Raw genomic sequence first — 11614 nt, forward strand, 5'->3', positions numbered from 1 at the left:
AAAGAAAGGAACAAAGTTTGTAACCACAAGAGGAGAAGATGAAGCATAAGTGCCTCACAGATGAGGTTGTAAGGTCCAAAAGAGGCATGATACTGTGGCTGTTTCCTCAGATGAAGCCAAAATGCAAAGGTGTCAGGGAAACACTGCCCCAGAGCACCTTCCTGTCTGTGACTTTGGTCAGACCTCGACAGTTCCAAGATTCATCATTCTTTTGCCAAATATCTCTAAAATCAACTGGCAAAGTCTCTCTTTTCCCTTCCATTTGCTTTTATTACTGTCAAGTGACAGGCACTCCCGCAATGGATCCGTTCACATAAATGGGTAGGTAGGGTAAGTGCTGTGTCCCTTAAAGCCAGGGAGTTTGGGGTCAGCTGTGCCAAATTCATTGTCATCTCCAAGTGCTGGAAATAGATGTGGCTGCATTGAATCACGAGCTAATGAACTGTAGTCTTCCTGGCTGAGTCTGTAATTACTTGACATTCACATAACCCAGCAAACCTCAGGCTCCTTTGATCCAGCACATTTTCTAAGCAGACAACAGCTTCTGTCTACTTGCTCTATTTCGGGCAGGGATAGAGTGAAAGGTTGGTTTACAGCCTTTTCTCCTTTTCATATGGAGTCGGGACATGCCTGAGAAATCGTCTTCCTGAGTCTGGTGATCAAGATATCTGTTAACATTGGCCAACAGTTTACTGGATCTTCCAGTAAATTTGTAACATTATCTTAAAATGAAGTTGCAAGTAAATAATTGAAAGTCAGGAAGGGAATGTATTAAAGCAGCCAGCGAGTTAGAGTACCTTAATTCCCTGATCCTCATTGAAAGGTAATGAAATCCCATCCTTACGTGACCCTTAGCTGAGTAGCTGAGCATCTTGCAAATTTCTCTGTTTATCCCATGTTCGTTTGCGGATTGCCCATTACGGTATGATATTCACCTGATCAGGCACTGGTTTTGCCTTTGTGCCTGAAAAGAACGTGCCGATACTCTGTTGAAAAACAGAGTGACTTGCCTAATTCCCAAACAGATGCTGACGATGCTACCTTGGTCTCCTATTGAGTTGTCTACTTTAATGTTCTAATTTCTTTCATGCTTTAAAACCTTCAGGAAAGTGGCATCAAGGTGTGAACTGTGAATCCTTCAATGATCATTGTCATCATCCTCTAAATCATGGGTTTGACTACTTTTATGGTATGCCTTTCACACTTCTAAACAACTGTCAAGAAAATAAACCTCCAGAGCTGGATGTAGCCCTTCAAGCTAAGCTTTGGGTTTACAGTCAGATGATTACTCTCGCTGTGCTCACTCTCACTGCTGGAAAACTGACTGGTTTGATTTCCATCCGCTGGAAGATAATTGCCTGTTTTACTTTGGTGGGCGGCCTTTTCTTCATTTCTTGGTACTCCAGTTACGGCTTTGTGCAGTATTGGAATTGTATCCTGATGAGGAACCACGATGTCACTGAGCAGCCAATGAGGTTAGAGAGGACTGCTTCACTCATGCTGAAGGAGGCAGTGTCATTTATCAAAAGGTAAATTATTGTCTGTAGTTTTCTTTAAAGGGGTCAGGATGTTCTGGGCACTTGGAATAGAGTATTTTTCTCCAGTAACTATAGCTGTATCATGATAACTGCTTTGAAACTCATATCCAAGTTCTCTATTTAGAAACCCAATGCACTTAAATTCTAATTGCAATTGTCTCACATTGGAAGCTACAGTAAATGAGATAGATTTTAACCAAATGATGCATGGTGTTGGTCTCTTTTCCCAAGTAACTAGCAATAGGACGAGAGGAAATGGCCTCAAGTTGCGCCAGGGGAGGTTTAAATTGGACATGAGGAAAAATTTCTTTACTGAAAGAGTGGTTAAACATTGGAACAGGCTGCCCAGGGAAGTGGTTGAGTCACCATCCCTGGAGGTATTTAAAAGACATGTAGATGAGGCGCTTAGGGACACGGTTTAGTGGGCATGGTGGTGTTGGGTTGACAGTTGGACTCGATGATCTTGGAGGTCTTTCCCAACCTTAATGATTCTATGATTCTATGACCATCTCACTATGCCCTGTAATCTGTAATTACTATATTTTCTCCAAGATTAACCAGCTAATTTTTACACTTCATTCTACAAGCCTCATTTGTGCTCTTTTTCATAAACCCTACAAAACACCTATATAAAATGTGTGTGATGCACAAAATTATTTCATGTGAAAATCTCAAAACACTTTAAACCTATTTTTATGGATTGAGAAGGAAGCCAAGTAAGATCATCCATTTTCTACATTTAAGTTCTACGTGCACAGCCTTCTATAATATTTCTGTGTGTTTCTGTAAAACAGGGAAAGTAACTATTCTTTTCGTAAAGTTTGTGAAAACAAATACACTGAAAATTGTAAGTGGCCATCTTAGAAAAGCCACATGAATATTAAAGTAAATCCAAGACTGTCCAGTTGCATTTAATTAAAAAGGCATCAGAGCTAGGCATCCAATTCATTTAAACACTGTGCAAATACTATGCCTGTTTACACATTGGAATTTGAAAATAACCTGACTGAAAAGGATCTTTCTTGCCCACATTTCATGCAAAAAGAAAATGGCCAACTGTGATCAATGGGGTGCACTAGATGTGGGTACAGTCTAGACCCAATGTGTGTGTCTGTGCATGGATGAATATGAAACCTTTCAAAATATTCCAAACACACAACAAAAATTGGTTTTATTTTTGGTTTGTTTTTAAGAAACAGGCATGGACCATTCCTCCTCTTTGTTTCCTTTTCACATGTTCACACCCCCCTCTTCACCACGGCAAAATTTCTTGGGAAGAGCCGTCATGGTTTATATGGAGACAATGTAGAAGAAATGGACTGGATGGTGGGTAAGTATTCTTCATGAAGGATTTGTTTCAGACACATACACCTGTGTATTTTAAAGCAGGAAAACTAATAAGGCCAAGATACCTACAGAAAGCTAAGCTATTAAAAACTTCTTATAGGGCATTGCAAAAGATTATTATTGAAACATTATAAATGTGGCTTGATCTTTCTAATTGGTTAATAGGAACCTTGCTGCCTCTCTTCTTAAATTCAAGGCAAAATTCTGGATTCGCTTGACAAAGAAGGTTTGAAAAATCATACATTCACATACTTTGCCTCTGATCATGGAGGACACTTGGAAGCTCAGGATGGATCTGCCCAGCTAGGTGGCTGGAATGGTATTTATAAAGGTAGGAAAAACACTATGACTTTACATGAACGTTAGAATCAGAATCATAATGAATTTGTCTGGCTGAAGCTATCGAGGCTGGAATGAGTTGCATTTTTAGCTTGAAATATAGGTGACATACAGAGGTGCTTTAATCTTAAAGTCACCTTTTCTTTCAGTAAAGTGTAAGCATTATTACACATCTCCTTGACAAAGGTATTGTCTAGCTTGATACATGTAAATTATTTGGTGTTCTCAAGTAAAAGGCGCTGGAAAAAATGTGATAGTTCCCAATATTGAATTCTCTCTCCCTCTGAGGCTTTTTTCCCCTCTCTCCGCAATAGGACTGTTTCCTCATTTGCTTGTTTCTTTTTCTCATTATGTTCCAGAAATCATTGCTGCCCAGCCAGTCACTGCAGAATAGAGTAAGGGCACATTGTGTCATGACTTGCGGCAACAATTTATTCCCCGTATGCCTTTATATTCCACACAAAATCAGTGACTGGCATAAAATCCAAATGGCCTTGGTGGTCTAAGAGGATCTCGCTCTTTACGTCCTGCTCATCCCTTTCTGCTGTGAAGCATTCTTCAACCTGCTGAGCAGTGCAGTGGCTTTTTTCAATCCAAAAGAATATGCATTCATTGCATTTTCTCCCACCTACCCCAACAGCCCTGTGTCATCAGACCACCTCATCCCGTGACCTGTCATGAACATGTGACAATATGTGTCAGGACTTAGGCTCTGTTAATCACCAATGAACCATCCACCTCTTGCCCAAACTTTTGATGTTTTTATTTTGCTAAAACAGGTTTCTTCCATTTCAAAACCTTCTTGAGCTGCTCCACAGGGCACAGCAGAGGTCAAAGACATGGAATTTTGGCTCCCATGAGACGGATGCTCTGCTGCTGAGCAATGGAGGTTGCTGGCTCTTATGAAAGGGAAGGGCTTTCAGTTAGTCTGTTCATCCTCCACCTCACTCCCTGCTTTTGCTTGAGAAAGTGCTTCTCTTTGTGGATAATAAGACTGATTCATAAGCCTGATGGGATCTAACAAAGACAATGTTTTTTTCCATATTGAACATATGAATTAAAACAGGTTTCTGCTTTGGGAGTTAGGTAAATATTGTCTTCATACACCCAGCATCAGGATGCTTTATTAGGTTAGTTTCTGTTAGTAGCAAGTTGAGAAATGATGTTTTTCTGCCATTTGAAGTAAAGCATATATGGTACGATTTCATAGGTTCAAATTTTTTGCTTCTGAGTTAAGAGATGTTGCATTAAGTATTGGGAGAGTCAGGTCCAAATCTCAGTTTCGAAAAAGGGAGAGATGCATAAGGCATATGGAAATATAAGTGTTAAGGACACATGTTTTGAAGGGAATCCATGGCTATAAAGAGAAGAAATTATTTTTTAGCTCTTTATTAAAATAGGATACTAATTAGTAAGCCTTGTGTAGGTTTAAAGAGAATATAAAGTATTTCTTCAAACTTGTGAGTTCTTCCAGTTCCCAGTTCCTCCTCTTTTCTTTTGCTGGGAAGCTCTTCAATAACACAGGTGAATGCAGGCAGCCCATGAAATGGAGGATAACAGAAGGTTGAAGCTGTTTTATTGTTGCTAAACATAGGTTTTCAAAGGTAGATTTATTATTCCTACCCTCACCTGTTGTCAAGGTTAAAATAGAGATTGCCTCCCCCTATCTTTCTAGGTTTGGATGAGTTATGTTCACATTTTGAGGCCTTCTAAAGTATGTGAAGTCCAATGCAAATGAAGAGTCAAATCTCTTGGATAAGCAGTGTATTACTGCATCTTTTTCTGTACATTCAAATGCAACAAGCCAATGAAGAAGTTTGTGTTTGCCTCTGAACTGCCATATGTTGATTCATTTCACTGCAGGTGGAAAAGGCATGGGAGGCTGGGAAGGAGGGATCCGTGTGCCAGGAGTATTTAGGTGGCCAGGAGTGTTACCTTCAGGCACAGTTATTGATGAACCTACGAGTCTCATGGATATTTATCCCACAGTTGTTCATCTGGCTGGAGGAATATTGCCACAGGACAGGTATGGAGAAGTTTTCAACGGGAGAGATTGATAGGAGAGCTAACTACTAACAGTTTACTGTGTTTCTTATCATCCTTGGAGATTCCACAAATGTTGCTTAGCCTCAAGCCTGGTCTGAGATTTTGAACTAGTGAGCAAACTCTCCCAGATATGCCCCCAGGTGTGCTCATGGCCAGAGGAGTTGTTCCCCCCAAAGACCAGGTGTTAGTTTCAAACCCAGGTTCACCCTCATTCATGAAAGAATTGGTGGCTGAGGTTGTTTTGGTACTAAATGACTTGACTTACGGACACTTATAAATACCTCCTAAAGTCATTAAACCCATCCTTGCTCAACAGATTTCTTTAAGCTCCTTTGAAAATTTCTAAATGTAAACAATTAAGAAATTGGTATTGATTACCTGAATAAATTACTTTTTTCCACTAGACCAAGCTCTAAATATTTTTTACGTATTGCTGAATGGAATGAGTTGACCCAGCTATTTAAAAAAAAAATAAAAATAGGGATTTAAATATTGGCTTGGCAGTGTGCTGGCTGCTCTAAACCTATGACCAAATTATTCTGTATGCTGTCTCAAGCACTGGTGCAGCCAATGCAAAGGCAGTGATAAGTATGCAGTTCACTGTCAGGTTTGTCCCCACCTGAATACACTTCTCCCCATTACATTAGGGTGATTGATGGACGAAACTTGGTGCCTTTACTGCGAGGAAGAGCTCAAAAGTCAGAGCACGAGTTCCTGTTTCACTATTGTGGGTCCTACTTGCATGCAGTGCGGTGGCACCAAAAGGACAGTAAGTATAAATGTTTGTTTTGTGATAACTGCAAAGCATGAGTTTTCTCCTCTTGATAACCATCTTGCTAATTGACAACTTTATTGCATCATGTGTGTTTATCAGTACTGATTGCTAAGATTCTTGAAATTGTTGTGCATGACATACCAGTGACTCCGGCTAGCTGGACATGTCTTAACAGCAAATATTTGTAACAAACCTATAGGAAGTGGGGTGGGAATACAGGCTGTCTACTACTACACTGGAAATTTAATGTGGTTTCCTTCATATTTCTAGTGTTTTCCATCTTCAATGTCAGTACTCCACATAGACGATCTGATTTGTGGTGATCGGGGTGCCAGGGTGTGTGAGAAGAGGTCTCCTTAGTAAATAGCTGTATTCCTATTGCTTGAAGGCACTTTCTATTTTCCTCTATTGTCTTGTAGTTGTGCCATAAGATTTCTTTCCTGCCAGGTGGAGCCATCTGGAAGGCTCATTATGTGACCCCTGTCTTTCATCCACCTGGGGCTGGGGCTTGTTATGGAAAAGGAATTTGCCCATGTTTTGGGGAAGGCGTGACCCATCATGACCCTCCGTTGCTGTTTGATCTCTCGCGAGACCCTTCTGAAGCCAAACCTCTGTCGGCTGACACCGAGCCCCTCTTTGACACTGTAATAAGGAAGATTGGAAGAGCCATAGAAGAGCATCGCAGCACGCTGACCCCAGTCCCCGAGCAGCTCTCCTTGTACAACGTCATGTGGAAGCCATGGCTGCAGCCGTGCTGTGGGACGTTCCCATTCTGTTGGTGTGATAAGGAAGGCGACAGCACACAAGTTTGAGATGGATATCTACTAGCATGTCCTGTGGCACTGAGTCCTCTGCTAACAAAGGTTTCGGAAAATAACTGTGTCCTTTCTCTCTCTGGGAAGCAAAGTGGATGAAAATAAAGAAAAGTAATGTTGATCAGAAATTTTTCCCCTTTGTTCTTCACCACTAGCCCAAGGTCTAAGGAAATCCTGTCTGGTGTGGTAAAGGGCTTGAATGGAGACTGGTTTTGCAGATTTGTGTGTAAGAGATGGCTGTAGAGGTATATGCCTAAACTCTGCCTAATTTACGCCTGCTCAAGGAAGATAATTGGAGAACTCTGCGGAGAGCCTAGCGTGTTGTGCTGAGCAGGCAGCAATAAGAAATACTAGACTTACGCAGAACTCTAGATGTTTGCAGTTTGCCCCTATAGTCCACAAATCATGGTTGTACTCTATCCAAACATAGAAGTTTGCTTCCTGTACTTCTCTGTTATCTCTGCAGTAATCTTTCTGAGACGTTGAGCAACACCTGAGACAGAGTGAATCTGATTTGGTGAGGGATTGTCCTCAAGTTGTGAATAGCTTTTTGAACAGATCTGCAGCTTTAGCTGGGTAAAAATAACATATATCACAAACAGTACAAAGTACAAAATGTTAAAGTCCAGTATAACTCTGAAACAGTTACAAAAGAGGGAGAAGCATTTTGCTCTTCAGAAAGAGATCCTGGTGCATACTAATTTGGCAAACAGCAGTTTTATTGAATATAAGATGCTAAGAAAAAACGTTTTGGATTAATAGCTTGCACTATTTCAATGTCAGTTCCAGAAAAACAAGGTTCCTTTGAGAGTCATATTGGAATTAATGCTCAAAAATATTTGGTAGCAGTATACACAGGTTTACTACAACTTGTAAAAAGGGGTCCTGCCAATACTAGTTTAAAAAAAAAAAAAAAAAAACCAAAAAAACCCCCAGCACCCCACAAAAAAACCCAAACCCCAACCAACCAGTGGTGTGACCCTAGCCAGACTTTCAAAGGAGATGACTTTGCACTGACGTTTGCAGTGAAATTGCAGAGATTTTAGGGCTTTGAATTGTATTAACAACTAGGTTCTTTGCAGGAGTGGATGAAGTCGGAGTTTATTATAAGCATGCTGCTAGAACTCTAAAGAACTTGGGGGTTGAAGTGTGTAAATGGAAACAGATTATTTTAGTTTGTTTTTTGTTGTTGTTATTATGTGTGTGTGTGTCCCCAGGAATACCTCTGCAAATGTTTTACTTGCTCAGCCAGTTTAGCTGATTAATGATTTTCTTTTTATCTCTCAGTCTTTTTTCATAAGTGTGACATAGAAACAATTTTACACATTTCTGTTTGTGTCATTTCAATATTTATGTTCTTTACTTCTATAAGTTCACTCAAAGGTAGAAGGGACTATATGAATGCCAGTGTTTTGCTTTTAGTACTCGGACGTCCAAAAAGCCAGATGGAAAGTGGCAGTATAAAGCACACAATGACTCAAAAATTGAGGTTTTGCTGGCAGAGAATTTGTTCTATGCAGCAGTGAGTAAACAGCAGCTTCCTGTGCTCAGGCGCAGTGAAAAACCGTTAGCTGAAGAGGAGGAAACACCACTTGGCTCAAAATGCAGAGATAAAAATAATCTCCTTTCAGCTTCATTGTTACAAAGGTTTTTTTGTTTGTTTGTTTGTTTAGAAAAAGGGGTCTTGGTGTAAAGCTTAGTTCTGTTGAAGACAATAAGTAATCACAGCTGTTAACCTCTGTATCGGGTCACTAACGCAGTGGTGAGGAACGGGATGCAAGGTCTGTGTTAGCAGAATGCCTCCTCCGCTTCCAGATAGAGTTTTGTTATCAGGAAAAAATTTAAAGGTGGGGGGGTTTGGGGTTGGTTTGGGTTTTTTTTTTTTTTGGTTGGTTGTTTTTTTAAGGCATGCCAGCAGCAGCATGGGCACATCTTCAGTAGTGAAGATGGTGAGAAAAATGTAAACAGTCTAGAAAGGCTGACAGAAAAGTTTAGTCATAATTTGGATCAAAGACAGATGGAAATTAGTACTTATGTTACTGGCAACTTTTAAAGATCCATCTTTCCCAAGGCATGATGTAATTTTTGAGAAATAGAATTTTTTAAAGAAAAATCTTTGCACCAGAAGCATCACAAGCTGTTAAGTAAGCATACAAAATAAGTAGTGTGGTCAAATAGGTATGAGTAAAAGTAGCCCAATTTGAAAACTTCTATCTTATAAAAATACCTGAGTATAGTCGTAAGTGGGAGGAGGTCAACAAATAAAAAATTGCTCCCAACCATGATTATTCCTGCCATGTATTATACAAATCTGCTAGTTTAAGCTGCTTCATCTTTCCACCTCACTGACTCCTACTGACTTCTCTAGAACACAGTGTTAAATTCAGCATTCACTGTATTCAAGTAACTCGGAGAACTGAAATGTCAACAAACGAATAGATGAGAGCTCCTCTAAGTATTGCTTAAGACCTTTTGAAGGGTAAAGTCTATTATAACAGAGTTAAGTTCTGAAAGAAGGGGGGGAGGTGGAATACTAAACTTTCAGTTCTTAGGGGTGGGGGAAGAAAGTGCAATTAATATCTTCAGCACAGGTAGGTCTACCTTTCCTGAAAATGCAATGAAGAAGAAAAGGCAACGTGACAGAAGGAAAGGGGGAGGACAAGCTAGTCCTGTTACCCTGCCTGGAAGGCTGGAAAAGTAGGGTGGGAGAAACAAAACCTTGGGGCTCCGAGTGCTGCGTTGTTACTATTTATAGCATCTCTTTTGAGGCACTGAAATAGGGCAGTGACAGGCTTTATACAAATCCGCACAGAATTAACTGGGTAGGGAATCTAGCAAAGGCAGTAGCCATGTTGTGCCAGTATTGCAAGAATAAGGACTTTGTACTCTGCCTGGAATTCATGTAAAACCTGCACAGCGGTTCCAGTTTGCTGGCGGTTGCTGGCAGGGATCCCAGGCGGTTTCTGTGCTGGAGACTGGGGGGAAGGGAGAGTAAGAGGAAAAGGAGCGAGTCCCAGCCCGCTTCCTCCCGTACACGTCTTGGTGTGCGGAGCAGTCCTGATCCTCTAAGGAGCAAGAGGGATTTCAGAGCAAGAAGAATAACTGAGACGAGGCCAACCCCCATTGTTAAAAGGGGTTGGCCTTTTTTATTAGTCTTGATCATTTATTGTGGCATACTGGCTTACAGAGGGAATTATTGTCTGATGTTTTCTCGGATTTCTGTAAGTAACTGCTGATTTCTAGAGGATGATGTTAGATTTATGGATTAAGTCGTTTTTTTCATTTAACAGCTAAGGACACTGGACAAGCCGTAGGGCCCAGTACTGGGTTCATGACACTCCTAGTGATGTCAGTGAGAGCTCTGCTTTCAGAAGGAATCGGCCCCTAACAGGAAATGGTGAATATGCATATTTAAATTGTTGTGTGTTGTTTATTTTTTTTCTTTTAAAACAAGTTTGATATTTCTTCTCATCCTTTAGTAAGGTCAGTGTTGCTAAAATGGCTTGCAGAAAATCAGGAAGCACCAATTTTAATCATGCCACTGCCAGTGGTATGAAGACCCAAATATCTTCTAATACCACCACTGCACCTCCCTGGTTTGAAATTCACAGCTTTCCTGAGGGGCTGTACAAAGTCTCTGTCGAAATAACAGTGTGCTTGCCATCACCAGCTGGCTGTGCTGCATGAACCTGCGGGGAGAAAGTGGAAGGTAGCAGAGCTGTTGTACCAGCTTGGAAAGCTTATCAATGCCCATGGGAAATCAAGGGATTTCTTCGATGTCCAGATCTGTCTGGTTCCTTTGCTCCACTACAGCTCACAAGGGCTGTGATGAGCCTCAGCTACTCAGCGTAGGCTGAGAACATTTTCATTGCAATAGTTTTGGCTTAATCATGTACCCCAAGCCCTTTAAACACAACGCTGCCTGCCAGTTGCTGGGAAGGCAGAGCTCTGCCCCCATTGTTAAAGCAGCACAAAGATGTTCCCATTATAGATAAGGACCAGTTCTTCCTTCTCGCAGGTTAATGCCTTCGTGCACATGCCTGACCATCACCTCAGCTCTGTCCTATAGGGCCGTAGTTCATCGGGGCTTCGGGGAAACTGCTGCCAGGCTGTGATTCTGAGGCACCGCTACCATACAAATAAAAGATTTGCGCTCCTAGTAGTGAGTCCTTCGCTTCACATTAATACAGCCTGTTTTAAAAAGCATGATATTAGGCTTCTGGCATCTGCATTCGCAGCAAGATCCTGCTTCAAACAGCCAATGCATTGGGCCAGAGGGATCTTGCAGCTTCCTCATTAAGCTCCGACTCAGCCAATGGGCAGGGAGGATGAGTTCTCGGTACTGTCTTTCAGGATCTTGCCAATAGAGAGGGGGAAGCGTCATCAACCCTATGGAAAATTCCACATCTAACAGAGGTCAAGTTTTTTTTTTTTCTTATTCTTATTTCCCACATTGTCTCAGCCATAGCCAAACAAGCACCTAGATGTTACTTGGAAAAATCAGCAACGGACCCCAGGTTCTGACTCTTTTTATATTATTTTCCTGGTCAGAATAATAGCATCTGCAATTTTTTTTATCCTATGGCTCATTCTTTGAAATGCATAGGACAGGATTATACTCTGCTCTGGCCAGTTTAGTATTTCTCAGATATTCAAGGTAACTGTAACACTCGTGTGTACCAAAAGGCAGAATAAAGTTCTCAGAAAATGCTACTTTTTCCCACTGCAGAACATGCTGATTTTGGAAAAAACCC

General features: G+C 41.0%; 1 protein-coding gene across 1 annotated transcript in view; it reads left to right on the forward strand.

Moving 5' to 3' along the window:
• The window catches only part of LOC103923025 (arylsulfatase D-like), a 13912-nt gene extending 7055 nt beyond the window's left edge, over positions 1 to 6857 (forward strand). The window contains exons 5-10 of the mRNA XM_009331269.1: positions 1106 to 1529; positions 2732 to 2868; positions 3082 to 3216; positions 5088 to 5250; positions 5918 to 6039; positions 6493 to 6857. Coding sequence (XP_009329544.1) covers positions 1106 to 1529; positions 2732 to 2868; positions 3082 to 3216; positions 5088 to 5250; positions 5918 to 6039; positions 6493 to 6857 — 1346 coding nt within the window. The remainder of the gene's footprint in view (positions 1 to 1105; positions 1530 to 2731; positions 2869 to 3081; positions 3217 to 5087; positions 5251 to 5917; positions 6040 to 6492) is intronic.
• Positions 6858 to 11614: the final 4757 nt, after the last annotated feature.

This window comes from Pygoscelis adeliae, unplaced genomic scaffold (assembly GCF_000699105.1).
Source record: "Pygoscelis adeliae isolate BGI_AS28 unplaced genomic scaffold, ASM69910v1 Scaffold149, whole genome shotgun sequence".
Classification (NCBI taxonomy): domain Eukaryota; kingdom Metazoa; phylum Chordata; class Aves; order Sphenisciformes; family Spheniscidae; genus Pygoscelis; species Pygoscelis adeliae.